The sequence below is a fragment of the Suricata suricatta genome, chromosome 8 (genome assembly GCF_006229205.1).
Source record: "Suricata suricatta isolate VVHF042 chromosome 8, meerkat_22Aug2017_6uvM2_HiC, whole genome shotgun sequence".
Lineage (NCBI taxonomy): Eukaryota > Metazoa > Chordata > Mammalia > Carnivora > Herpestidae > Suricata > Suricata suricatta.
In genome coordinates, this window is record NC_043707.1 from 133014748 (window position 1) to 133042438 (window position 27691).

General features: G+C 58.6%; 1 protein-coding gene across 3 annotated transcripts in view; it reads right to left on the bottom strand.

Annotated features, from left to right (window-relative positions):
* Nucleotides 1–2484: 2484 nt before the first annotated feature.
* Nucleotides 2485–27691, bottom strand: part of TNFRSF1B (TNF receptor superfamily member 1B) — a 31891-nt gene continuing 6684 nt past the window's right edge. For 2 of the 3 annotated variants that reach the window (XM_029949987.1, XM_029949989.1), the window contains exons 2-10: nucleotides 18038–18137; nucleotides 16929–17057; nucleotides 16085–16234; nucleotides 15534–15627; nucleotides 14922–15160; nucleotides 14342–14419; nucleotides 13375–13409; nucleotides 7219–7426; nucleotides 2485–4458 (exon numbers count right to left, since the gene is read on the bottom strand). In XM_029949987.1, the coding sequence (XP_029805847.1) occupies nucleotides 4175–4458; nucleotides 7219–7426; nucleotides 13375–13409; nucleotides 14342–14419; nucleotides 14922–15160; nucleotides 15534–15627; nucleotides 16085–16234; nucleotides 16929–17057; nucleotides 18038–18137 (1317 nt within the window). In that variant the 3' untranslated portion in view covers nucleotides 2485–4174. The remainder of the gene's footprint in view (nucleotides 4459–7218; nucleotides 7427–13374; nucleotides 13410–14341; nucleotides 14420–14921; nucleotides 15161–15533; nucleotides 15628–16084; nucleotides 16235–16928; nucleotides 17058–18037; nucleotides 18138–27691) is intronic. The other variant, XM_029949988.1, reaches the window with a different exon arrangement.

Genomic DNA, 27691 nt, shown 5'->3' on the forward strand with positions numbered 1-27691 from the left:
GCATGGCCGACGTGTATTTCTCTACATAGTCCTTCCCGGCGTGGGGGCTTTGGACAAGGACCTTGACTGCCCGGGACCCCTGCATCCCAGCACCTCCACACACACACAATAGCACCCAGCATTTATTGAGCACTTACGAAATGCCTCGCATAGTTCTAAACATTCTACAGATAAGAACTCAAGTAATCCCAAACTCTGAGGGAACTACTATTTTAATCCTATTTTACAGATGAGGAGGGTGAGGCACAGAGATGTTAATTAATCTCCCTCGGGTCACACAGGACGTGGCCACACCTGGGCACTGGGTTTCCAGGGCCCAGAGGTCTTGACGTCTGGGCTAATGCATAGGAGCGCCCGAGCAATGCTGGCTGCATGCAGATTAGCCGGAGAAGAATCGGGGCCCCCCGCACCGGCCTCCACTCCCCATGTCAACCCTGCCTCAGCAAAACCACTCGCTCCAGCTCCATCACGGTTAAAAAAGAAAAAGAGGGGGCCCCTGGGTGGCGCAGTCATTTGAGGGTTCAACTTGACTCAGGTTGGGATCTCGTGGGTCCTGGGTTCGAGCCCCATGCTAGCCTGTCAGCACAGAGCCGGCTGCAGACCTGTTCCCCTCTCTCTGCCCCTCCCCCACTAGCTCTTTCTCAAAAAAAAAAAAGAAAAGACAAAAGAGGCAGGAGGGGCTGCATGTAGCCTGTTTTGACAGTTACCCCATCAGGCGTGGGGCTGCCTCAGTTGCTCCAAATTTACATCCTCTGCTATTGTGATTTATAACAAGAACTGTATATTCTGTCTTCATTCTTTCTGCCCTCACAGCCCCTCCAACGCTTAAAATTTCCTAAGCGAAAGAGCTGATGTTTTGTTGTAACATTTGGCCTCGTGTCCTCAGTTCTGGAGATAGCTCCAGGGCACACAGGTGAAAGGAATGGCTTGTTACAACAGTCCCCTTTCAAGCAGGACTGAAAGCCAGGCAGGCCAGCCCTGTGATTAGAGGGTCAGAACCAGCCCGAGGTTGGGGAGAGGGGCTGGAGGTTCAGTCAATCACCAACGGCCAAGGGGCACCTGGGTGGCTCGGTCGGTTGAATGTCCGGCTTGGCTCAGGTCACGATCTCCTGGTTCGTGTGTTCATGCCCCGCATTGGGCTCTGTGCTGACAGCTCAGAGCCTGGAGCTTCAGATTCTGTGTCTCCCTTTCTCTCTCTTACCCTCCCCTGCTCACGCTGTCTCTCTCTCTCTCTCCAAAATAAAAACATAAAAATTTTAGACTTACTCGACCATGCCCCTGTAACAAGGCCTCCATAGAGACCTGAGAGGGCAGGGTTCAGACAGCTGTCACGTTGATGAACACATGACGGGGGGGGGGCACCCCCAGGGACCAGACGCTGCAGCCCATTCCCACATAATGCTTGCCCTCCGCCGACTCTTCCAGCTGTGTGTTCCAGAGTCTTTGTAATAAACGGGCTAAGTAAACTGGTCTCCTGAGTCCCATGGGTCGCTCTGGTGAAGAAACGGAACCCAGGAGGCGGTCACGGGAACCTGGGACGCTCAGCCAGTCAGAAGCACAGGTGGCCCCCCGGCCCTGGGACTGGTGTCTGAAGTGGGCACAGGCTGCGGGCCTGAAGGGTCCCATGCTGCAGGAGGGGATCCCCGCCGCTGCCCGCTGAGAAGCGGGGAATTGCCTGGTGGTATGGACAGCGCAGACCCTCATCTGCGGATGCGCCGTGTCTGCTCTCACACGGGCAGAATTGGGTAGTTGTGACAGAAACCATAAGAGCCCCCAAGTGGAAAATATTTACTATGTGGCTCTTTCCAGGAAAAGTTTGCAGAGCTCTGCTCTAGGGTCTGGATGAGGCAGAGGGCGGGGCTGCGGGAAGAGAGGGGACCCGGGAAATCACTAAGAAGGAAGACAGTAGTGCTGAGGGAGTGACAGTGGCCCAGGAACAAAGGTGAGTGACCCAGGGGTCTGCTTCCGGAATTCAAGGCCTGGGTATCTCCCTCTCCTCTCCCGGCCTTTTACATGAACTCCCTTTACCCTCTACTTCTGTTCTGGAAAACTGCTCACACCTCAGGAACAGGTCAAAGGTCACCTCCAGAACCCTCCTGTGGCTGCTCCCAGAACTGCACCTCCTCCACCCCAAGCTGATCTGATGCCCTGTGACGGGCCTCATAGATGTCCCCACACTGGGGCCTCCTGGAGGCCAGAGCCTCACTCCCTGAAGCGAGCAAAAGGATGGGTCGAGGCTGCATGTGGACAAGAAGTTTCCAGAGACCCCAGTTAACCCGGACAGCAGGCTGAGGACACTGAGGCAACAGGGCACACGGTGGGGGCATATTCAGAGGCCGGCAGAGTGATCGGAGGCCGAGAGAGCCACCAGGCTGTTAGCAGGGACAGCTGTGCTTCTGGGGGTGATTCTCAGGTCCGGTCTGCCCCTGACACTGGTGGCGGGCAAGGAGGACCGTGGACAAACCCCCAGCTCAGACCCAAAAGTCAACGTGTAACAAACCAAAGGTTTATTTCTAAGCAGGAACGCTGTCCAGTATACAGTAGGAAATCTCGTCTTGGGATACACGCAAGCCTGGGAACCGAGGCCACACACCCAGAGTGGGTCTCCTTCCAATTCAGCGCTTCCCCGGGAAATGGCGGTGAGGCCTGAGGTCCAGGGTGGCCCACCAGGGGGCAGACACGCTCCATCGCCACCCAGCGTCCAATGTGGGCAGAGACCCTGCCTGGCCAGTCCAGGCAGTAGGATATCCTGACTCTAGGGGAATCCTGATTTTCTGGGAAGCTGTTACTGTCTCTTCATGGTAACGTCTGGACCCTCCTACCCTCCAAGAGTTCAGCTGCCAAGTTCAAGTCCAGTGGAATTTTTCAACAAGGGATCCAAGTACCTGGGACCCAACTGGCTTCTCCAGCAGTCCCCTCTTGCTTCCAGAATCTGGTCAAGGCCACACAGGTCCATGCTCTGCATGGCTCTGGGGCATGTGTTTGGGGGAAGTGGACTGGCTTTTTAATGGAAAAGAATCCTTGGACAAAATTGTTGGTTTCAGCTGCTTTAGGCAGGCCATTCAACCCAACAACATGGCTACACAGACCAATAGCACATGACACAGACAGACAGACACACACACACACACACACAGACACAAAACTGGCTCTCAGCATCTCACATCCACTTGAGATCATGGCAGGCACAATACCCAAGTGGCCCCGTGGGTTTTCCTGGGGCCTGGGACTCCAGGGACAGTGAAGGGGGTGAGGGGAAGAAAAGCACCTCCCAGGGAGGTGGAGGAAGGTCCAGGCTGAGGTAGGAGGAGGGAGATGGCCACGGGGAGCTCAGTCATCTCCAGTTCCTGAAATTCCCTGATAGGAGGTGTGGCCTTGCATGGGAGCTGTAGGTAAATGGGAGTAAAGGTCAAAAGCAGAGAACAGCAAACTCTGAGTTTGGCTTTGTCCTTCTGTTGGCTTGTTTGCATGCATAGTGGGTCTTTGCATTTTGATTGCCCCATGTGGAAACGAGGTTTTCGGCTAGAGGTCTGCCATCTTGCCCAAGGGACAGTACTCATGCAGGTCGCTCGCTGGGCCCTCCAGGTGCCTGGTGTTTACACCGTTGTCCAAGAGGTGACGCTGGCAGTGCTGGATTTGGAGGTGGTGCGAGGTAACCGGGGGTCCCTGTCCACATCAGGGGTTGCCGCCCCCTCCTGAACAGAACCATCTGATCGATGACACCCCCCCTCCCCGCCCCTGCTGGGGCCGTCCTGCAGTCTCGGCATTCTGGGCTAGAGCACTGCCCCTTCGCTGCAGATGACTCACCCAGACTCCCTCTTCCCCAGCAGGCCCCACTGGAAGCCAGGATGCTGGGGCCTCCCAGGAAGCCAGAGCTGGGGAGTGTCCGAGGAGAAAAAAACAAAGTAAGGGCTCCAAGAGCCAAATTCGCAGGACCGGCGGGGGGACGGCTCTGCGAGAGGCGGGGGCCGGCCCCAGGCCACCCAGCACGTCTGAGGAGGATGCACACCACGCAGGAGAGGTTTTCCACGGTTCTCCCTGCCTCACCCTCTGCCAGCAGACGAGAGGAAGGCTGAGGCTGTGAAGACCACTAAAAATTCGGCCCAGAAAGAGCCAGAGTCCTGGGGGATGGGGGCCCAGAAGGACCGGGAGACCACTCCGGCCAGCGGTCTGGCTATCTGGGCTTCATCCCCGCATCGGGCACGCCAAGGGGCAGGGGCTTCTCCTCTGGGTTCTCCAGCAGAGTCTCGGGGGCCCCTGGCTGGGACTGAAAAGAGGATTCTTCCTTGGAGAAGGGGACCTGCTCGTCATCTGAGGAGCCGGAGGGGCTGGCATCCGTGTCCCCCGTCGTGCAGCTGGCCTGGGAGGCGCACTGAGAGCCATGGTCGGAGCCGCTGCACACATTCACGATGCATGTGACGTTGACCTGGGTCCCGTGGCCGCCAGAGGAAGGCTCTGCTGAACACAAGATGGGGTAGGGCAGTGAGGCCAGGGTCTGGGGGGACATCTTCACAGCCTGTCTCCTGCCCAAGAGAGGGATTAAGGCCAAAGGGTCAAGAGCACCAGGCCAAGGGCCTAGAGGCCAAGGTGCTACCCCAGCTCTGCCATGTCATCTTGGGCAAGTCACTTAACCTTCATTGCCTCCATTTCCGGTTTCCTCATCTGTCAGATAATCCCTGGCCCAATTCACCCTGTAGATGGAAGAAACCATAAAGCAGGTGAAGGTGCTCCAAGAACAAAACATACTTCCCACAGAGGTTCAGGGGAATGAGCAGAGACGGGAAGTGCACACTACAGAACAGTGATCAAGCGACCAGGGTGAGTGACTTTCCCGTAAGCACGGAAGCCTCAGCAGTCCTGACCTTACTCTGCAAAGGCGGGAATCCTCTGTCATTGGGCCCTTATCTGGGTAACAGGAAAACAACATCAAAGGGTTTGGAAAGTGCTCCTTTGTGGAGATGAAACACTGGACCTGATGTTTTTCTTTCGCCCCAAATCTTTCCTCCGTGTGGGGCTGCCTCTGTGATTTCCTAAGTCTGGGATTCCAGAATGGGGTGGGGGGTGGTTTGTCCGAACCACTGAGGCCACAATGCCCGCCCACCATCCCCCCCACCAGCCCTGGGGCATCTGGGTTTCCTAACTAGTTGGTGAGGGACTGACTGCTGGGTAAGCTTAGAGGGGACACATGATAGCCCCTCGAAGAGTGAGCGCTGTCCCTGCCAAGTCCCCACACACATGTGCCATCCGGGGTGTCTGGCGGGGCTGGATGGACATTCATTTCGAACTCTAGGGAAGCCTGGAAGGAAGATGGGGCCAGTGAGCTGCTCTGCTCAGAACAGCCCCGAGCAGGCCGGGGGAGGGAGGGCTGAACTCACAGGGCTGCAAGGAAATTTCCACCCTGAGCCTCCACAGCACCCAAATGTCACCCAGTCACTGTGGCCTTTGCACATGGTGAATGAGACACTGCAGAGGTGGATGGGGGACTACGCGGGGGCACAGTTACATGTTCCCACAGTAGAGGGAGGTGACGGGGGGGGGGGGGGGGGGGAGGAGAGAAGGAGAGAGTGCAGAGAGTTGGGTGGGGAACAGAGAAGGGGCAGAGGGTAGGAGGGGTGGGCAGACTGCCTCTCTCTGCTCCTCCCCCTTCCTCTCTGCCCCCCACTCATGCTGTATCTCTTGCTCTTAAAAATAAATATACAAAAAAATTTTTTTTAAGTTGGGGGTGGGGGTGCCTGGGTGGCTCAGTCGGTTAAGCGTCTGACTTCAGTTCAGGTCATGATCTCGTGGTTTGTGAGCTCAAGCCCCACGTCAGGCTCTGTGCTGACAGCTCGGAGCCTGGAGCCTGCTTCCGATTCTGTGTCTCCCTCTCTCTCTGCCCCTCCCCCACACACGCTCTATCTCTCTCTCAAAATAAATTAAAAAACATTAAAAAAAAAACAGGAGAAGAAGGGGTGGGCAGACACGGTCAAGGGCTGACAGTGGAAGAGGTGTCACTAGGAAATCAGGAAGCTGAAACCAAGAGTTGGACAAAGACCAGAGGTTTGTATTTGGACTTCGTTTCCCTCAGTCAACAGAGGTTTAGGACCACGGGCTACGTCCCTCCCTTGGGGAGCTCGCAGGCCGGGTTGGGGCACTGACCAGACATGGCACTGGTGAGGGGAACCCCCAGCTGGGAGGGACCAATCCTATAATCAGGTAGGAAGAAATGCTGCAGCCCTGCCAAGGAGGTGCTGTGCTCATCTCTAGATGAGGAAACTGAGGCTCATAGGGTTAAGGAGCCCAATCAGACTCTCACGGCACCGGAGCCGCCAGGAGGGCCTCTGGGAAGGACCCAACCGCACTGTCCTTCCTTGCCCCCCACCAGCCAGCGGCAGAAGGAGAGGCGCGGGCCACAGGACATTGCCTATTGCTACAAAATACACCAAAGGAGCCCCGGGCCTTCTGGGTGCTGAAGTGTCTCACCATGGGTGCCCCTGTCACAGACTGGGTCCAGGGCAAGACGGATCTGCATAAATGGGGCCCGGGCTTCTCCAGAACCCACAAGGTCCCCACAGTCCTGACGCTTCAGGTCCAAAGGACTGGGCAACGGACCATAGTGAGTAGAGCCCTGAAGACACCATTTATTCGTTCTGGGCTCCAGGTCAGGGGCCCTTCCTATGCTAGCAGTTTGCCCTTGAATGAGCTCTTCAACCTCTCTGGGCCTCAGTTTCTTCCTGTATAAAATATAATAGGTCTTAATATAACACCATGATAATAGATGTTATATAAAAGTATATACTATACAATAAGCATTACAGAATATATAATCATTGTGTGATAGCATCACGTTAGTTATACACATTCACCTTAGTGTATAATATTATGTCACAAGTTTATATATTATACCAGACAGGAAAACTCCCTTCCTGGGTATCGGGGACTCGAAGAATAAGCTGGGACCGTCTAGAAGGGAGGGTGTTCCTGGTGGAACCACCCACGTGGGCGGAGGTGGGAGAGATCTGGCGGGTTCAGAGAAACGAAAGAGGTTTGGGGCTCAGTGTCGCCTCGGAGGGGCCGACAAGGCTGGAGGGTGAGCCACGGGTAGTCACACAGTCATTCCAGTACCCAGCGAGGCGCTCAGGCCTTGCCCTGTGGGGGAGGCCCAGCAGGGGCCGCCTAAGCCAGAGGGCAGCAGGAAGCACAAGGCAGGGCGTGAAGCCGGGTGGGCGGCCCTCGTACCTGCGTGGCTGGAGCCGGCCCGGGCCTCCCCGGACCCAGCGGCCTTTTCCGTGTGCGGCGCGGGCAGCGGGGTCCCGGCGGGAACCCTCCGGTCTGCGGCGCTGCTGGAGCTCTCCAGGGAGCTGCTGCTGGAGCTGGGCACTGCGGTCAGCAGGTGCTGCTGCTCGGGGCCGGGGGCACCTCGGGCCTTATCGGCAGGCAGGTGAGGCTGGACGGGCAGGAAGGAGGGGAGAGCAGTCAGCCCATCAGCTGGCTCATCTTTCCTCTCCCTTCTCACACCCAGGCACCCTCTGCACCCTCTCCCTTCTGCACCCCCATGACACCAGCACCCCACAGTTCACACGGCACCTCTGCCTACACCCTCACGGTCCTTCCACGCTCGGCGCGTTCAGGATATGGGATCCTGCGTGATTTCTGTGATTCGCATTTGGCTGTCCTATTGGAGAGTTAGCCCTAAGAGGACGTGACTATTTACCCAACAGTCCTAGAGGTGGGGCAGGGTTTTCCTCCTCGTTCTGCATAAGCAAACAGAAGCCCAGAGAAGCAGAGTGACTTTCCTAAGGTCACCCCAACAGCACAGGGTGCTATGGCCTAGCTTAGCCGCCAGGAGCATGGACTCTGGAACCACACCATGTGGGTACGAAATCGTGACTCCATCACTTCCTAGCTGTGTCACCTAACCTTTCTGTGCCTCCTTTCTTCCCGATATCAAGGGAGAATTAAAACCCTACCTCCCAGGGCTGCCGTGAAGACTCAATGGCTGGATGTTTGTAAAGTGCTCAGAACAATGCCTGTTACGCAGTAAAGCTCATTACAAGGGCTTGTTAAGTCAGGGGAGGGCAAACTACCCTGTGAGCCAAACCTGGCCTGCCACTGTTTTTGTACCGACAGCCTGCGGGCCAAGAAGGGTTTTTACACTTTTTGAAAGGATTGGAAAAAATGTTTAAAGAATGATATTTTGTTGGGGCGCCTGGGTGGCTCAGTCAGTTAAGCATCCGACTTCAGCTCAGGTGACGATCTCACGGTTCGTGGGTTCGAGCCCCGTGTCGGGCTCTGTGCTGACAGCTAGCTCAGAGCCTGCAGCCTGCTTCGGAATCTGTGTCTCCCTCTCTCTGACCCTCCCCTGCTCTCGCTGTCTTTCTCTGTCTCTCAAAAAAAAAAAAAAAATCTTCTGTGACATGTGAAATGATGCGCCCTTTCAGTTTAGTGCTCATAAAGGTGGCCACTCTCGTTTGTTGATGCACCATCTGTGGCTGCTTTCTTGCTACACTGCCAGGTTTGAGCAGCTGTAAGAGACCATATGACCCCAAAAGCCTAAAATATTTATTGTCTGGACCTTCACGGAAAATGTTTGCTGGCCCTTGTGTTCAGCCAATCATTCCAGGGTAGACAGCCCTTTTATTTAGAACCCTGGGCCACGCTGTGTCCAGAACCCTTTCCAGACTCTAGTCCCCAAGCCTGCTCTGGGACTAATTCCTAATATCATAGAACATAAATAACACCAATAATACTAATAAATATTAGCCGATCCTTGATGCCATTCAGTGACAAGCGCTATATTGATACTTCTAACGGCCCAGTGTTTGCAGACATAGGACCTGAGGCCCAGACAGGCTGAGTTATGTGCCCGAGGTCACACAGTCAAGACACGGTGAGGTGGGTAAAACCCTTGACAGCTTTCCTGTCAGCTTTGCCTTGGGGTCCCAGGTGACGGCTGGATCCCAGGAAGAAAGGAGACAGAAGGGGCCACGCTCTCACTTGCTGCCCTTGGCCCCTGGGCCAGCGCAGGACGAGAGGGTCCCAGGTGGAATGAAGACCAAGGCAAGGGAAGGGCTGGTGGGATGGGGCCCAGGACCGTAAGGGGGAGGTGAGGGTCAAGAGGGAAGGCCTTTGTGATCCGGGTGGGGGCATGTCGGGCGCCACTTCGCGGGAAAGGCTGAGACCCCTTGGCCTCCAATTCCAAGCATGCTCAGAGCAGTCCACTCTCTGGCTGATCACAAAGGCTGCCCCGCTGCTGCCCCGCCCACCATGGCCACGCCTCTCCCACAGCGGAGCCTGCCTCTGGCATCAGGACGGAAGGATCTTTTTTACAAGCTGCCCCTTGAGGCCACAGAGTCCTAGAGAGGGTGCGTCCCTGGCTCAGTATCACAGCCGGTCTGGTCTGTGGTGGAGGCAGAACAAGCCCAGGTCAGTGTAGCAGAGACTCCGGCTTCCCACTGCATCCTGCCACACTGGTTTATGCTCCCGCCCCCCTCCAGCTTTGGAGAGGTGGAGGGCATCTCAAGTTCAGGCTGAACGTCTGCCCAGGTGGTCTGATCTAGGCTGCTGGACTGCACTCCTGCCCCTGCTCTGAGCCTGGACAGGCAGGGGAAGAAGAGACAGGAGGAGCACCCAAATGTCATCCTCTACAACCCCAAAGAAGGGGCTTTTTGGGCCAGTCTCCTGTTCCTCTACCTGTGGCTGGGGCTGTGTGGAGCAGGAACCCCCAAAGGTCACAATCTGCCTCCCTCGCCCAAAGCCACGAGCGGCCAAGTTCAGGCAGGCTCTGAGTAGGCCAGACGCGCCCTGAGTCCTGTTCCCAGGGCTGGGACCCCAGGGAGGGGGAGGTCGGAGGAAGCTCACTCAGTAACCAAGACTCCGGCCACACCCGCCCCAGCACGGCCTGGCCCCACCATGGTCAGAAGCAGAGCCGGGCAGAGCCACCAGCCGGGTCCCCCATGTTCCATACCTGTCTGTGTGTGTGTGTGCTCCTGAGGCTCACACATCTGTATGTACACCTGTGTATGCGGGGTGTGTGTGTGTGTGTGTGTGTGTGTGTGTGTGTGAAATGTAACACATACTTGTCTGTGTGTGTCCCGGGGGCATGTGTGAGGGCAGTTAGTGTGTGACGAGGGGCTTGTGTCTCTGGCCACTCTCATGAGTTGCGTGACCTACGGAAAGTTACTTATTCTCTGAGCCCCAATTTTATTTCCCAAATAAACACTGAGGTAGAGATCATACCACCTGGGTCGCAGCATGGCTGTGAGTTGAAACAATGCATGAGCACATGTTAAATGTGAGCCCACGCATGAGTGTGTCCGTGGGAGTGACCTGGCCATGGCTGAGCTCTCGTGTGTGATGCTGGCCTACTCCAGGCCAAGGGAGGCCACCGTCCTGCCATGCCTCGGAGTTACATCTACAGCAGCAGAGGCGAGAGGCGCTGGGTCTCCCTACCCTCAACCCCATCGGCCCAGGTCTGGAGCGCTAGCAGGCGGCCTCCCAACAGGGGGGGGTGCGGAAGAGTGGGCGCGGGCTAAGCATGGCGGGGGCAGGGGTGGGAGCCTTGACAAAGGAGGGCACCTGGGAAGACGCCCACCCTGGGAGGGGAGGCCCTGCTGGGGGATAAGGCAAAGCCTGCAGATTCAGACTGAGCCTTGAACCCGGGCTATGCCACTAACCTAGTGGTGTAAGCTCACACGGGTTACGGACCCTCGCTGAGTCTCAGTGTCCTCATCTGTACAATGGGATGGGCACGAGGGCTTACCTCACGGGGGTACGTGAGGGGTCGGTGGCAGGGGACAGGCCAAAGGCCTGGCGCGGGGCTCAACCAGCAGCAGCTCGCACGCTTCCTGCCCAGCTGCACGCTCAGCAAGCTTGAGATGAGAGGTAGCTTGAGATGGGCCACAGTGGGAATTTATAATGGTGTGAGCAAACACCGCAGGCTAGAGTTGGGGTTGTTGTTGTTTTCTTGCCTCGATAACCCGTTACCAGCACACCCCTGGGCTCTGTACTCAACCACACTCTACAAGTAAGCAAGCTACGCTCAGTGAACACGAAACTCCTCAACAGAAAGGGGAAGTGGAGGCTGCTGGGGCCACACCCGAGACATCGTCAGCACGCTGAGTATTGGGAAACCCTTGGTGGGGACACAGAACAGGGTGGCTGGGCTGCTGGGTGTGCTGGCTCCCCATGCCACCGGGCAGCAGCTGTCAGCATCGCTGACCCAAAGCCAGAGAAAAAGGAAGGGGTGGCATCTGCACCCTGGAGGAAAGAGAAACAGTTTGAGCCTCCAAACCAGAGCCTACACCTGCTGAGTGGCTCAGGAGTCCAGAGACGCACTGCTGTGTGACCCTGGACAAGTCAACGTCCCCTCTCTGCCCCTCTTCTCTTGCCAGAACGGAGATCAGTCTCTAGTCCCCACCAAGTCCAACTCCCTGCGTGAACCCTGGGCACTGGGCCACCAAGGGCTGAGGTCCCTTCTGGCGCAGCAGTTCTCCCCTGGGCAAGTCTGTCCTCCAGAGGGCATTTTGCAGTATCTGGAGGCATTGATTGCTGCTCCTGAGAAACAAGGCTACTGGCACCGAGTGCGGAGAGGCCAGCAATACTGCCGAACAGCCTCCCATGCACGGGACACGAGCCCACCCCCCTGCCCATGAAAAACAATGATCTGGCCCCAAATATCAAAATTGTTAAAGTTAAGAAACCTCACCCAAGTGGGACATGGGACACGGAAGGAGCACCTCAGACTCTGTTTCCCCATCTGTAAAGTGGGTAAAACTTCTGTCCTGCCTACCAGGTACAGGGTGGCAGCAAACACTGCGTGCTGCTCACCCCAAGCCCATCTCCAAGCCCCATCCCTGCCCTCCTCCACCATAGACGCTGGGAAAGCAAACCGCCCCTTTTTCTAGCCTCCCCCTGCAGCTAGGGATGGTCCCCACGACAGCACTCTGGCCAGTGAGAGGAAAGGCCCACCCAGGGCTCAGGGGACAGCGTCTGATTTCCTGATGAAAGGCACCATCGCTTGCCTGGCCACTTTCTCTTTTTCCTGCCTCAAACCCGGAGGCCACATGCAAAGTGGGGACCACTAGCTTCCGGTGTCAGGCCACAAGCAAGAGAGCAAAGGCCAACAGGCTGAAGGTGCCGAAGCCTGGGGTCCCGCTGGACCTCACAGAAGGGTGCAGCCCAGCCAATCCAGTGGCTGGCAGCCCCCCAACTCTCCGGCGTGCAAGAAAAAGCCCCTTTACTTTAGGTCACCCATAAGTGTTTGGTCACTTGCAGGCAAAGGTCTTCCTGATGAGAAACTGATGAACTACTGTGTCCGTGGTGTGTCTCTAACAAAAATCCCTCACAGACCCTACTTTACTTAAAAAAAAAAAAGAATTGGAGCACCTGGGTAGCTCAGTCAGATCAGGTCATGATCTCGTGGTTCATGGGTTTGAGCCCCACGTCGGGCTCTGTTCTGACAGCTCAGAGCCTGGAGCCTGCTTCGGATTCTGTGTCTCCCTCTCTCTCTGCTCCTCCCCAGTTCAGGCTCTGTCTCTCTCCCTCAAAAATAAATAAACACTTAGAAAATTTTTAAGAAGAGGCACCTCAGTGGCTCAGTCACTTAGGTGTCTGACTTCGGCTTGGGTCGTGATCTCACAGTTCGTGAGTTCAAGCCCAACATCGGGCTCTGTGCTGACAGCTCAGAGCCTGGAGCCTGCTTCGGATTCTGTGTCTCTCTCACTCTCTGCCCCTCCCGTGCTCGCTTGCTCGCTCTCTCTCTCTCTCTCTCCCTCCCCTGTCTGTGCCCCTCTGCTGACCACGCTCTGTCTGTCTCAAAAATAAATAAACGTGAAAACAAATTTTAAAATTAAAAAATAAAAAGATCAAAGGCGAGCTGCTTTGATGGAGGGGAAAGCCGGGCCCGGGGCCCGAACCCCTGGCCTCTACCTCACCCCCAGACATGACGCCAGGCCCTCCTGGAGAACCAGAGAGCCCCAGCGTGTCTCCAAGAGCCTGCTAGCTGTTGTCGCTGCGCGAACGGCCTCCTCGCCAGCTGGGCGGAGGCCTTGTTTCCTCATCACAGTGAGGAGACAGAGTCCTGAGCAAGGTCACATCTGCCCGTCGTCACGCCACGGGCCGTGACCAGGTGCCACCGCCACCGCCGCTGCCCTCCCCCCCTCCCCACGCTCTGACGGTGCACTTCACACTCAGCGGTCTCTCTGAGCCCAGGGAGGGCTGCCCGACCCCCAGGGACAGACACCGGCTGGCCCTTCCTCGGGCCCCCCGGGGCCATACACCACCCGACACCAGACAGACCAACCCCCAGAATGCACTAGTGCCCGTGGGCACGACAGGGCCCACAGTAAGGAGACTGGTCGGGAGGAGGAGGGGAAGGCAGAGAGGGGCACTCACCACTTTGGCTTCTCCTTGTAGACAGAAGGGTTTCTCTGCGAAGAAGAGAGAGGGGACACGTCAGAGCGTGAGGCTTCCTCAGGCCACACCTGCTCTTAGGCGGGCAGCATGGGGCCCAAGCGGAACCAGCCAGAGCAGGCCCGGCCCCGGGGCGGTGCAGGCTGCCATCCCCAACTCCCCGGGCAGCCCAGCCGTGTCCGCCCCGTCCACTGCGCTCCACCGTCCTCCAGCACGCCTATGTGCCCGCACCAGGCTTTCTCCTTTTCTTTCCTACGGGCGTCCATCCACCCGTGGAAATCTGAATCAGCCCAGATGCCACCTGCTCCAGAAGGCCTCCAGGATTTCCTGACAACAATCTAGACTCCCACCCCCGTGAACAGATCTGACAGAGAGCAGAGACAGAACATGAGCATGGGAGGGGCAGAGGGAGAGGGAGACACAGGATCTGAAGCAGGCTCCAGGATCCAAGCTGTCAGCCAGAGCCCGACGCGGAGCTCAAACCCACGAACTGTGAGATTATGACCTGGGTCGAAGTCAGACACTTAACCGACTGAGATACCCAGGCGCCCCTAATGTTTATTTTAAAGAGAGAGAAAGAGAGAGGGAGAACACAAGCAGGGGAGGAGCAGAGAGAGAGAGGGAGACAGAGGATCCAGAGGCAGGCTCTGCACTATCAGCACAGAGCCTGATGTGGGGCTCAAACTCACAAACCGTGAGATCACGACCTGAGCTGATGTCGGACGCTTAACTGACTGAGCCGCCCAGGTGCCCTGCATCAGGGAAGTTCGTGGCACCGCCTTCTACCCCAGGCTCTGAGCTCCTACAGAACCGGGGCGCCCCTATCCAGCTCTCTGACCCACAAGGCTGTGCCCTGCTCTGGACTTCCCGGAGGCATCCCAGAAAAGCTTCCTGAACAAATGGATGCATGAGTGAATAAACGCACAAAAGAGGAAGGAATGAAACTTACTTTTCTTCTGGGTCATAATGACACAGTTCACCAGCCCAATGAATACCAGACCCAAGGCTGTCACACCTACGATCAGTCCTAGAAGGAAAAAGAGACGCTTAAAGCAACTGCAGAGAGCAAACTCAGACCAGGGGGCCAGGCAACCACGTCGGTGACCAAACATGTCTGGCTTGCCCCAGCCCAGAGGCTCTCAAGTTCAATTAGACCAACAAACCAAAAAAACCTGACCAAACCGAACACGTCTCTTGGCCGCATCCAGCCCCGAGGTTACCAGTTTGGCATCTCTGGGTAGATCTAAGGTAGTCCTGACCCCAGAAGGGAAGGCCATGGGGTGGCCTGGTCCGGACCCTCCGCTAATCAGTTCATCAGGAAACCACCTCTGCCTGCGGACGAAACGCGGGCCCCGCCTCTCCCGCCTGGCCGTTCTTCCCGGCAGCACTGGGCCTCGAAAGAAGCCGAGCCTCACCGCCACCGGCCTCCCCGGGGAGGCACAGGGTGCAGCCGGCAGCCGGCTCTCAGGGAGACTCATAGAAGACAGGAAGGGACTCAGGGAGGCTGAACGAGCCCTCCTGGGACTTACCGATGGGAAGAGAGATGTCGCCCGTGCTGAGCCCTTCAGTCGGGGGGCTTGGGCCCTTTGGGAACAGAAGGGAGGTGCTAGGGGCCGTGCGAGGCCCTGGAGTCGGCTCCACTTGCTGGGACTGTGTAGACGCTGGCTGGGCCGTGGGGGCTGGGCATGGGGCCAGCCTCAAGGTGGGAGGCCGGGATGCGCAGACGGCATCCGTGGTTGCGTTGCCAGGGTTGGCCACTGAGGTGCAGCTGGGGGAGGAGGAGGCTTGGTCAGGACATGACCGGGCTGAGGCTCAGCGTGGCTGCGCTCCCTCGTGGGAGCCAGGGCCACATGGCCCCTCAGAACCACCCCTGTCTGTCCCCTCCCCACCCCTCCCCAGGCCCCCACCCAGCACTGACTTTTGGGGCAAGGTTACTACTCACCTGCCGTCTGTGCTGGGCCCCACCCACCGTGGGATAAACTCCTCCCAGAGTTGAATGGGGGTTCGCCAAGGCCTCCACCCAAGGGAGTGGACGGGGGGATTTCGGGCACCATGGCACAGCGAGTCTGTGCTCTAGACCCCACATCGACCCAGGGACTGCCCTCCCTCCTCCTCCAGAACCAAACAACCCAGCCACTCACGTCCGGTGGGGCCTGCAGGGATCTGTGGATGACGTCGTGTCGGAGAAGGTCCCTGGGCCGCAGGGAGCACACACCACATCTGACGCGGCAGTTCCTTCGAGGAAAAACGGGAGCCCGTCACCAACTCAAATACTTAGCAGAACAACTGGGCCTTGGCACCGGAGCCCTAGAAGTCTGAGGGGCCTACGGACCCCCGTCTTCACCTCCATCCCTTAAAACACGCACTTGTGTGCGCACGCCCACGGGGCAGAGTTTGACGGCTAACCAAATTTGGTGACTTCCTGGTCTCCAGGGTCATGTGGGTTGGTCTTCTGTGGCACCACCTGATCTTCCAGTAAGTCTGGGCTTAATCTAATTCATCTCTGGATCCCCAAGGACTAGCACACAGCAGGAGCCTAATCCAGCATGCGGGAGGGAGAGGAAAGCAGGAAAGGGGAAAGGGTGGGCAGCCGGCCACCACCGCTGACATTCCCAGGCTGAGCTGGTGGGTTGACACCCGTGAAGGAGAGGCCCGAGGGGGTCCCTGGGAACCGCTGGCTCCAGCCCCGTACCTGGTTTGGCCACGCCGAAGCCCGGGCGGCACTTGCGCCATGGCGCGCACAGCCGGCACCCTTCCTGCCTCCTTAACGTGCAGTACCAGCCTGGCCTGCAGGTGCAGATGCGGTTCTGTTCCGGGGTGCAGGCTTGAGTCTCTACTTGGTCTGCGAGAGCGAGAGGGCCACCCAGGGTCATTCCCTGCCCACCACCATGCCCACCCCGTCCTCCAAGCCAGCCCACCACCCACAGACAGCTCTGAGCTACAACTGGCTGGTGAAGTCCCCACCCCCGCATGGGGCAAAGAGAACACTGGCCACACAGGGCCGAGGCCGCAGTGTCACCGCCTCCCCACGACAGCACGGGCACGCACACCTGCCCTTCCTCCCCCTGCGTGCTCCGCTCTAAGATGGGCACCACTCTCTCAAGCCTGCCCTTGGTCTGTCCCGTGGGGCCGTCAAAGGGGATTTGGTGAGACAGAGGATGAAATGCTGGTGGCCGGGCACCTGGGTGGCTCAGTCGGTTAAACGTCCACTCTTGGTTTCGGCTCGGGTCATGATCTCGTAGTTTTGTGGGTTCGAGCCCCACATCGGGCTCCACGCAGACAGCACGGGTTCTCTGACTCCCTCTCTCTCTGCCCCTCCCCCACCCACGCAGCCTCTCTCTCAAAATAAATAAAGAAACCTTTAAAAAAAAAGTGCCATTGGTAAACAGTGAAGGCTGTGCCCTTACAGCCCCATGCCCTGGGCCAAGAAAACAACCGGCCTGGCGTAATCCTGGTCAGCTTTCAGTCAAAGGGGCTGGGCCACATAGCAGCCTGGGGAGGGTATCGGGCCCGGCCCCCACTCTGGGCCCACTCACCAGAGGTGCAGCGGGAGTCACAGCTCAAGCACTCATGCACCCAGTTCCAGAGCTTGGTGTAGGTGCTGTCCTCACAGCGGGCACACTCAGTGTTTGAGGTCTCGGTGCACAAGGCCTGTGCGTGGAAGCCTGGGAGGGCGGGGGCCAGAGGTCAGCAGGGCGGCGCTTCTGCCGGGGCCCCGGCTCAGCCACCGCTCCCCGGAGCCCCAGCATCCTGCCTGGGAAGCCTCTTTGAAAGGGTTCCTAGTCCGCCTCCGAGTCATCTAACATCTTGCAGGTCCCGGCTGCCACTCCATCTCCAAACCCCTGATGCTCACCTACTACCTTTCCCTCTGCTCTTTCCGGATGCCTGGGATTCCATCATTGGAACTGCCTGTTACTAGTCAATCACACTTTAGTGAGAACTGGATTGCTAGCTCCTTTCTTCTTGATGGCTACAATTCCCCACCTGTGGGTGTGAACTAGCTATGGGAAGACAACAGTAGAAATGTAGTCCGCAGTTTCCTATCTAGGGTGAGGACATGGGACTTGTGGGCCTGGAGAGAAGGCCTGCCCAGAGATTGGACAACATCAAAGCTAATCAGGAAGGAGTTTCTTGAGCCTTGAGCCCTATCCTGCCATATTCACTGTTATGCTAATCCAGTAACTTCTTACAGAGACCCTGTCAGTTAACAGAAAAAAAGTCACTTGCGAGGTCTCTTAAAATGGCTGTAGGAGATGACAGGTACACATGTATCTATCCACACTTGGGCTAATAGCTCAGAGGCCCTCCAAGGGCTCCCTGGCATCTGCAGAACAACATCTAAACTCCTTACCACGGCCCCTGCCGACTTACTCTGGGCCACACACTGACCTCACTGTTCCTCAAGTTCACCAAACAGGCTCCTACCTCAGGCCCTTTGCACTGGCTGTTTCCCCAGCCTGGCATGCTCTTTCCTGTACATTTGCATAACTCACTCCTAAAGGCCCTGAAGCAGGAGGCAATGTGGGGCCAATTCATGGACCCAGGATGAATTCAGTAGGAATTGAGGGCCGTGACCCTATCCTACTCCAGGACCCTCACACACACACCCTCGCCAGTGGTCAGGGCCCCAGCGCCCACCCCTCACCAGGCGGACACTTGCTGCAGCACATCTGGGTCCTCCCGTCGAAGTATTCTCTCGGCTGGCATGAGCTTCCAGGCTCCGGAATGTAGGGAGGTAACTCAGACTGGAAGAGGGAAGGGAAGGGAAGGACAGCTGTCAGCATGGCCACCCCTGGACGGTCACGCTTAACACCCATATCCCCATCCTGTGGCCTGCCAGTGTTTGGCCCTCTCCCTGTTGGGGCTCTACCGATGTGGGGACTTCTCCCTTGGAGGGAAATGTCGACAGGAGAGTTCCTGCCTTCTTTTACTTCCTCTTCTTCCTCCCTTGGTGTAGCACACTCATGTCTGTAGGCGGAGGCACCGAGCCAGGTGGCCGGAGCACGGGGCTGGCTCCTACCACTCCTGAGGGGCACATGTGAGGCGCCAAAGCCAGTGGCCTCAGTCACAGAGGACCACAGTGCTCAGCACAAGGTGGCCCTCTGCCTAGGCCGCCTCCGAGTCCTTCCTGCACCGGGAATCACCGCTGCGTGCTTCTGGCTGAATGCTGCCTCCTCTGAGAAGCCCTCCCTGATTCCCCCAGGCCATGTCAGATTCTTCCTCCTCCTCCGGGCTCTCTCTCTGAACACTGGACAGGGCCCCTTCTAACAATCAGCTCACTGTGCTGAAACGGGGGTACCTACTTGTCCTTCCATGTGGGGGCATGTGCACACGTGCACACACACACGTGTGCACATACACACACACACGGACCACAAGTGTCTGCACTGCGGGGGCCAGAAACAACGGCCTCATCATCTCTAGACCCTCAGCCCCTAACACGGGGCGCACGCAGAGTTGGGGGCTCAGTAGCTGAATGCTTGCTGATGACAACAATGACAAGTCCCCATGGCCCGAGCACTCAGGGGACACCGGGGGCTCTGATGAGTGGGTGCTGTTGCACCCCACTCAGAGCCCCTATTACCAGCAGGGCAGCCACCCCCCAGCTGCCGTGGGTGCTGCCTGGTAATGTCTGTGGGACTGACACCGGGCGCAGTTCACGATCCAGGGCCCCCCGAGGGGTTGGGCTGCCGGGAAGTGGCACGTGGCCTACCCCTCCCCTCTGGCCACACACAGCTGAGTGTCAAGGGCTAGAAGCCATGGGGGGGGGGGGGGGAGGATCCCCAGCGGCCCGGGCTCCCTGCTGCAGAGCCCTCTGTGGCTCTTCCTGTCCCCACACCTTGGCCCAAAGTGCCTCCCCCACGTGGTCCAGCTCCCCCCTCCCTCTAACAAAACCCCATTTCTCTCTTCTGACAGCAGGCTCCCCCTGAGGGCTTCCCAGCACACACCCCACCCCGAAGGGTCACTCGGTCCCAGCATCCTGACCTCCTCCCTCAGAGCGCCAGGCACACAGGGCTGTGCCACCCGAGACGGGTGCCTCGAGCCTGTGGGTTGGGGGTCTGCTGTTACCCAGAGCTGGGCCCCTGTGTAGGCAGTGGGATTTATTCCAACACCTTTCCCTGTGGAGTCCAATCTGGCGCCACGGCCACGAAGCACGAACATGGGTGCAGACGCCATGTGGGCCCTGCCCCCGGAGCCCACCCTCCACCCAGGGCCAGCACCCAAACCCCTCTAGGGAGGCTGGCACAGACACAGGGGGCCAACAGCGCAAGTGTGAGCCATCCCGCAGGGCGCTGGCCTAAAGAAGTGACTTCGACTCCCACCTGGACCATGAGCTTGCACGCCCACAGCTGTGTGCACACACACATGCACACACACACACACATGCACACACACACATGCACACACACACACACACACACACACACTGTCCTTCTTCCCTCCCGGTCCCCGTCCTAGAGCAGACTGCCAGGAACCTGAACAAAAGGGGAACTGAGGCCCCTATCAGGGCTCCTCACAATTGGGGGTGAGGCTCACTGTCAGTACCCGAAGCATCTCAGGGGTGGGGTGGGGAGCATGGAGGGCAGACCCAGAGATCAAGGCTAGGGGAGCCCCTAGCCCAGAGGACCTCCATCTGCTGTATACTAAGTCCAGCGAAGGGCCTGACTGCACCCCCCCTGCAGGCTGCGGCTGTGCCTCCCCCAGGGCTGAGCGCCCCCAGAGGCAGCTGCTTGTCCCCTCAGACCACAGCCCCAAGGACAGCGAGGGTGGCTCCCCCTCTCACCCCTGCATGGCGGCCACACGGGTCTCACGGACCCTGCATGGGCCCTCAGCAGTAACCAGGGAGACCCCTCACTCCCGGGGGTCTGAGAAGCCCCAGCGTGGCTCCTGGCGGCAGACAGAAGTCTTGGCTCCTGGGGTGCGGCCTGGGGAGGCCTGCCCTGGCAGGGGGAGGATTTCTTGTCAGGGTTCAAAAGGCCTGATGGGAAAGGGCCCTGCCTTGGCCAAGTCTGTGCTCTCTCTCCACCCACAGGCCAAGGTTCCTAGACACAGGCAGACAGGGGACCCCAGAGCCCCCAGGCCGCTGCCCGGAGGCCTCCCCTCCAGGGCCTTTTCCTGTCAGAACCTTGTTACAAACACCCTTCCTTACACTTCCTCCTGCCGCTCTGTGTGATTCCAGAGCCCAGGGGCAGGCAGAAGAGGTCAGCCCTCCCTTGGGCAATCTTAAAGCCTGTTTATCCTCTGGACACAGGGGGAAAAAAACAAAAAACAAAAAAAAAACCACCCAACAACCGCAGCAGCCTTGTCATGGCTAAACAATGAGGAACAGAAAGCCCCTCCGCTGAGTGGGACAAAAGGTCACTCTCTCTAGGGTGGCACTCCCAGAGCAGGGGCCCGGCCCAACCACAGCCCTGGGCGCCAGGCCTCAGGTCACCTCAGGGGCCACATGGGCCGGGGGTCTCCGGACGGCCCCCAGAACATGGCAAACGGGTCTCTGGGAAACACAGGGCTGTGGAAGCTTCTAGATCCTTTGGCTGGTGTTGGGGAGGCTCAGATCTCCATATACCCACCCACAGGGGAGCTCTGCTTGACATTTTAAAATGAGGAACAAATTGGATAGTACTCAATTTACTCAGCAGTTTAGTGAACCCAATCTTTCAAAACATAGGATCCCCAGGTGAAAATCTGGAAATCACTGATGACTGTTAGCCACTCCTTTAGGGGGGCCTGAGTGGCGGGCTCAGTTAGTTAAGTGGCTGACTTCGGGTCAGGTCCTGGTCTCACGGTTTGTGAGATGGAGCCCTGCACTGGGCTCTGCGCTGACAGTTCAGAGCCTGCTTGGGATTCTCTCTCACCCCTCTCTCTCTGCCCCTCCCCCCTCAAAATAAATAAACTTAAAAAAAAAACCCACTCACTTAAACAGGCAGGCAATCTGTGACACAGTGTGGGGACAGGGGACGGAAGAAGAGCGATGGATGGTGGATGGATGGATGACAGATGGATGATGGATGGAAGGATAGACGAATGGATGGATGGATGATGGATGGATGATGGATGGATGGATGGAATCGGTAAATAAGAGGGAGAGAGGATAACAGATGAAGGAAGCAGGCCTATCTAACATACAATGTATGAAGCACATAGATGATGCGAAGTAGAGACAGAGAGCAGGAAAGCCACCTCCCTGGCCTCCCAAAGGCTCCAGGCCATTCCAGGGTGTGGCTGGTGGCAGCTTGATGCAGGACTGTGCACAAGGAGGCCATCAGGGTCCCCCTCACCTACCACAGGCCTCAGAGCTGCCTCGTCACATCAGGGTCAGCGGCTCCATTGCCTCAACACTGGGCTCCCACCACCCAGGACAGAGGAAACCTGCGGAACGGGGCCGCTCACGCGCACTGAGCACCCGCTGTCTCCCAGGCGCAGCCGCACGTGTGAGATCCATGGTCCCACAGTCTCCCACGATATTCACAGATGCTCAGAGGTGAAGTGATGTGTCTGAGGCTACAGCACAAGAGGACCCCAGCCCCTGCTCCTTGCGCCTCCTCTCCCACCTCCCTTCTCTTGGGGAGGTCCCCAGAACACGGGACCCCAGCATCCCTTCCCCCTGACACAGACCCAGGGCCTCAAGTGTCTCCTGAACTCAGCACACCCTCTCACCAACGGCCTCTGTCACTCTCCCAGATTCTCAGCTCTGGTCCTTTGAGGGGGAAGGAAAACAACAGGATATTCACTAAGCACCTACTACGAGCCAGGCTGGGGGCAGGCGCTTTACAGAACCCAACTTCCACCCTATAAAGCAGGTGGGCGTGTGCCCATCTCATAGCTCAGGGAGATCGAGTCATTGGTCTGAGGTCATCCAAGAAGAATGGGGTGGAGCAGAGATGTGACTCTTGCCCTGGTCCTGCTGGAGAAATCTTTGTCCCATTTCTGGGCAGCCGACGGAGCCAGGTCCTTGGACCTGCCTCGCCTTGGTGCCCAAGTCATCGCCACACCACCAGCTCCTAGGCACCCACCTCCATGCCAAGCTGGAGCTGGGGCCCTGGCTCACATGGGCACACAGGTTCTGTCTTTCCCTCGGGCTCTCTTTCTCACACACACATATACCCCCCAGCACTGGGGACCCCTCTCAGCCTCAGGCCAACCACCTCTGACCTCAGGCGACCACCGAGGAACCTCAGAACAAGCTGGTCTCCCGCAGCAGGCAGGGACAGTCAGCGCCTGAGGCCTGGCTCATCCCAGAACCACCATGTCACCGGGCTCCCAAGAGGACCCATCCTCAGGCTGGCAGCTGAGGCTCGAAGGTGGCAGTTCGTGAGCAGGAAGGGGTCAGCGGCCCAGCTGATCAGCGGCTGTGCCCAGTGCCACGAGGAGGCATGGGAGGCAAGGGAAAGGGGGGGACGGGGCCCAGCAGGGGGTGCAGGATCGAGGCCCAGCAGCTGGAGGCTGGCAGGGGCTTCAGATGCCATCTCCACAACCTGCTGTTTGATGGTGAAGAAAGTCGGGGACAAACGTGGACACGGTCATTCCTCCACCAGCAGCACATTCTAGGTGCTGGGCACCAGCTGCGCTGCACACGCCCCAGGCTCTGCCTCCTGGAAGCAGAAGGCACTGCCTCTCTGACTCCTCACCCCAGCTCTGCGAGGCCGGTCCTATCATTGCTCCCAAGTCACAGATGGAAACGCTGTCCCTCAAAAGGTCCCCTCACCTCCAGACGTGTTTCCTCCCTGGCCTCAAGCTGGTGGCCGGGCTCCACCCCAGGAAGACGGGACCCCTGGACCCGCCCAGTGGTCCTTCCTGTCCTCCTCAGACACCCCCTCTATGGTGGGCAGTAACTGGGTTCTCTGTGCCTCAGTTTCCTCATCTGGAAAACGGTGCTACGGGCCTGGTTGATGCTCACTCGAAACCCTTTCCACCTCTGGCTTCTTAACAACGGGTGTCAGAAAGCTCAGGCCCCTCCCAAGACCTCAGAGGTGCTGGGTGAGTGGGTGGCCTGCCCACGTGAGGGGCAGCAAGACTGAATGAGCTGGCGGAGCGGGGCCGGAGTTCAAGGCAAGGCTGAAAGTGGGCATGGGGAGGTGTCCCCAGGCCCCAGCGTCTGCCCCCCATTCCTCCTCCTGGGGTGAGGGCTGCCTGTGCAGGTGACCTCCAGGAGGAGAGGGGCATCACAGGAGGAGCCCTAGACTTAGGTTAGGGGGTCTGGGTGCACACGCTGGCCTTGGGGCCTGGGGGTGTCACTTGCTCTCTCTGAGCCTCAACACCAGGCTCCCAGAGCACCCACGCAGGGGTTCTCGGGGTCTGCAAAGGCCCGGAGTTGTAGACTTGTGTCAGACGGACTATCGGAACTGGCTCCTTCCGCTTGCTTTCAGCCGAGAGTGGATGAGGGGGGCATGCTGGGCAGCGGGGTGCCTGGGCCTGGTGAGGTGCTGGATGGCCTGAGGGGGCCTTGCAAGGGAGGGGGTTTCCTCCCGCCTTGAGGGCAAGTGTGGGAAGCTGAGCTGTGACCCTTGGAGTGACAGGGTCAGCCCCTGGCCGAGACAGTGGGGGGGAGGCCTCGTTGGGGCAGAGCGAGAGGGCGAGTCCCATGGGTGGGAGGTGAGCTTCCTGGCCTGTCCCCAAAGCATTTCACTCAAGGGGATCGCCTGAAGGGGTGACAGGACCCCAAAATAAAGAGTCTGGGTGAGCGGCCAAACCCCAGCGCCTGGGGGTCTGTTATGTGGCCAGAGGACACGATGTCAGGATAAGGGACAGGAACAGGGCTGTAAGCTCCTGAAAGCAAGCGAGCCTCAGGGCCTGCCCGGAGCAAAGCTCCAGCCAGATCAGCTTCACCTGGAGAGTCAGACATGCCTTCTCCCGCCCGCTGCCCCCTCCCCTCGGGACCTCCTCCCCACGGTCACCCTGAGGAGCAGCGACCAGAGCAGCCGAGGCTGGGGGAGGGGGAACCAGCTCAAGGTGGACACTTGACCGGCGCCACCAGCCAGTGAGCGGCAGGCCCGGGGCAGCCTTGCCAGTCTGAGTGTGGGGTCTGAGTCAGCGCTCTCGCTGGGAATTGGGCAACCCTTGCAGCAGCTGACTTCTGTCTTTCCTGCTCCTGGTGCTGGGCCTGGCCCTGTGGGTACCCCAAGGTGGCGGCCCTCGCTTTCTTCTATTTATAAACAGTGAGAGAGAGGAAGGGAAAGCTGGGAGGACCAGGGAAGCGGAAGCAGCGGCGGCCCCCAGGATGGTGTCATCTGAGGGTAACAAACTGCAAACGAGCCTTCTGCCCTTCCTGCCCCCATGAGCGCAGTCCATGCCTTCGGGGTCTTCGAGGCCTTTTAATTTCTGGAGACCCCTCCCCCCAGCTTTGATGCCCGTTGGGAAGGGGTCACTCTCCCAGCCTCGCCTGGGAGCATCCCTGGGCGGGGGAGGGCAGGAAGGGGAGGAGGCGGGAAGAGGCCGCAGAGCGAAGCTTCAGGCCTTGGGGAGTAGCACGTGCCTCTCCAAGCACCCACGTCGCAGAGCCAGAAGGACACGGGGGCTGTGCAGACGCAGGAGACACACCTACTGTACACAGGCAGCCCTGGGCACCACACGCCTCCTCTCGTTTTATCCCGCCGCCAATGCAAGGAGGTCAGTATCACCCCATTTTAGGGATGCAGAAACAGAGGCCTCTGGAGATTCGAGGCCAAGTCCAGGAACAGACAGCCAGCACACGGCAGACCGGAAGCAGTCGTGGGTCCACCCGCCTCTGTGTCCGCGGACAATTTTATATGCTGTCGTTCTGTCCTGCTCCTTCGTTGTACAGAACGGGGGCCCGGAGAACATTCGGTGAGCCAGGTGCAGGTAAGACTCAGGGGCTCTCCCGAAAGGGTCTCCAGGGCGTCCGGAAGTGGCCCCAGCCACAGGGTGGGGTGGCGGGGGGCAGAGGCATCTGCCGAAGGACCAGGGACCCCTACACGGACGGAAACCATCTTCAGGCAATAGAGAAACCCCATCATTTGCATGGCAGGTCCCTGGGGCCCTGCGGTGTGGTGGGAGGCGGCAAAGCCGTCTGGGCCTCAATCTTTGGGGGGTTCGTGGGAGCCCCGCGGACTGCAGGGCACAGCCACATCAGGCCAGGCCAACGTGGCGACGACACCGGGACCAGGCAATGAGGGCTCATCTGCCGTCATGGAGAGGAACAGCACCTGCGTCAGGGAAGACCGACCACATCACAGACGGCGGCCCGGGGGTGACACATCCACCCCCTGCCTGCTGCCTGTGATGTCGCGTTAGAAGTGAGCCAGGGGCAGACAGGAAGCCCGGGCTGGTATCCGGTTCTCGGGGCCAGGCTTTGCGCCAAGTGCCAGGGCTCGAAGATGGCAGGATGTGGTCCCTGCCCCCAAGGAACCCTCAGGTTAGTTGCAGAGGACACCCCTTTCCACCCCCTTCACCCCACTCCCCACACACACTGGCCTGTCGGCGTGGCCCCCTCAGTTTACCTGGCTCCTGCCTCCCCGCCCTTGGCAGGTCCTGCCGGCTAGCGCCTCCGTACTCTCGGTCCCCAGGCTTTTCAAATGGACCCAAAACCACCTGCCTACAGCCACGTCTGGCCCCCTTTCAAGCCACTGGCTCCACTGCCCTCAGGCATGAGCTCATCCCCAGCTTGAGGCCCCGGCACCGCTGCCCGGCCTGCTCCTTCGTCCCCTCCACTCCTGCCGTCCCCTCGGCCTACCATCCCGACCCCACGGCAGGCCCAACTCTCCAACTTCTTTCAAGGGTCCTCTCCACTACTAGCTCTGTGAAACCTCCGAATTCCCACATGGGGCCAGAGGTCCCTCCTGGGGCCCCAGGGCAGACCCAGCACAACCTGGGGAGACCTCTAGCCCACCCAGACCACTTCTGTGGTAATTCCTTGTCTCCAGTATCGCCCCCTCACCAGCAGGCACCACGGCCCCTCTACGCACTCTAATACAGACTCCAAGCCCAACATCTGGGTTTCACTCCCAGCTCTGCCCTGCACCAGCCTCAGTTCTGGCAGCCGTCAAATGGGGACAAATAGAGTGCCCACCGCACAGGGCCATTATGATTCACTGAGTCTAAGCGTGTAAAATGCTCAGCGCCGTGCCTGGCGGGCAGTAAGAGCCTAGTGTTACTCCCTGGGTTTTTATTACTCACTGCTCTACGCCCAGCCCTGGGCACAGCCCGCAGTAAGTGCCTAACAGATGCTGAATTGTTCAACAGAAGCGAAAGTTTTCATTTCCAATTAGCTGAAACAAGGTGGAGCCAGCTTGAGAACTGGAGAGGAAATGGCTCACAAGGAGAGAGGGGGGTGTCTGTCCTTAGCTGGGGGAGACCACACGGCACCTTTCAGACGAGAGCCCCTCACAGCCGCGGCGACCCCCAGGGGCGTGCAGAGCCCTGGAGCGCCACCGCCTGCGGGCCTGAGCGCAGAGCTTGACCTCCCTATCTCAACCCTCTCCTAGCAAATGGGGACAATGATGGTCCCCCTTCCAGGGAAGGTGGGGCTGTGAGAATTGAGGGGAAGGCATTAGACCCCTGGCTCCATGAAGCACCTCCCCAGATGTCGGTCCCAGGCCTGGGTTCACTGCACTCTCCCAGCCCCAATGGAAAGAGAGAGAGACGAGAGACACCTTGATCCCCACCTTAGCCGCAGGGAAGAGGAAAGCTCAGAGAGGAGCTCAAGGCCCAGGCCCTCTGGCAGCACAGCTCAGCAGCCCCCAGGAGTCCTGAGATCTCACACCTGAGACAAAAGGGTCATCTATGCCCCTCTCCTGGCCCCCCAGCAGTAGCCTGGAGGAGCTGAGGCCAGGCTCACCCGCCCAGGGCAGCTCCGGGAACAAGAGGCTGACACTGGCCACCATCACTTGGCTCAGGCTGGGGCAGGGCTGAAGCCAGAGGGACCCTGTGTTGCAGGATGGGGTAAAGAGGAACAACTCCCCTTCCTCCTGAGAACCTCTGTCCACACTAGGTCTTGGGTCCAGTCCAAAGGCCTCCTATTCCTCCTCGAAGCCCCGGATTCTTCCTTCCCGTTTTGCTGCTACTCCCTCAGCCCAGAGCTCCTGCTTGAACTATTGCAACAGTTTCCACGGCATCTGGCCTGCCCACCAACCAGTGATCTTCCTAGTTCACTCTGTGCTCTAGTCACTCCCTTGCTCTAAAACAATTGGTGGCTCCCCACTGCCTCAACCCCGGATAGGAGGTGAGAGTGGTGCCAAAATCATGACTCTGGAGCGAAGATGCCTGGCTTTGAATTCAGCCCCCCCCCCCCCCCCCGCCCCCACTTATTAAGTGGCAGCATCAGAGTTTAGCAAATGAGGTT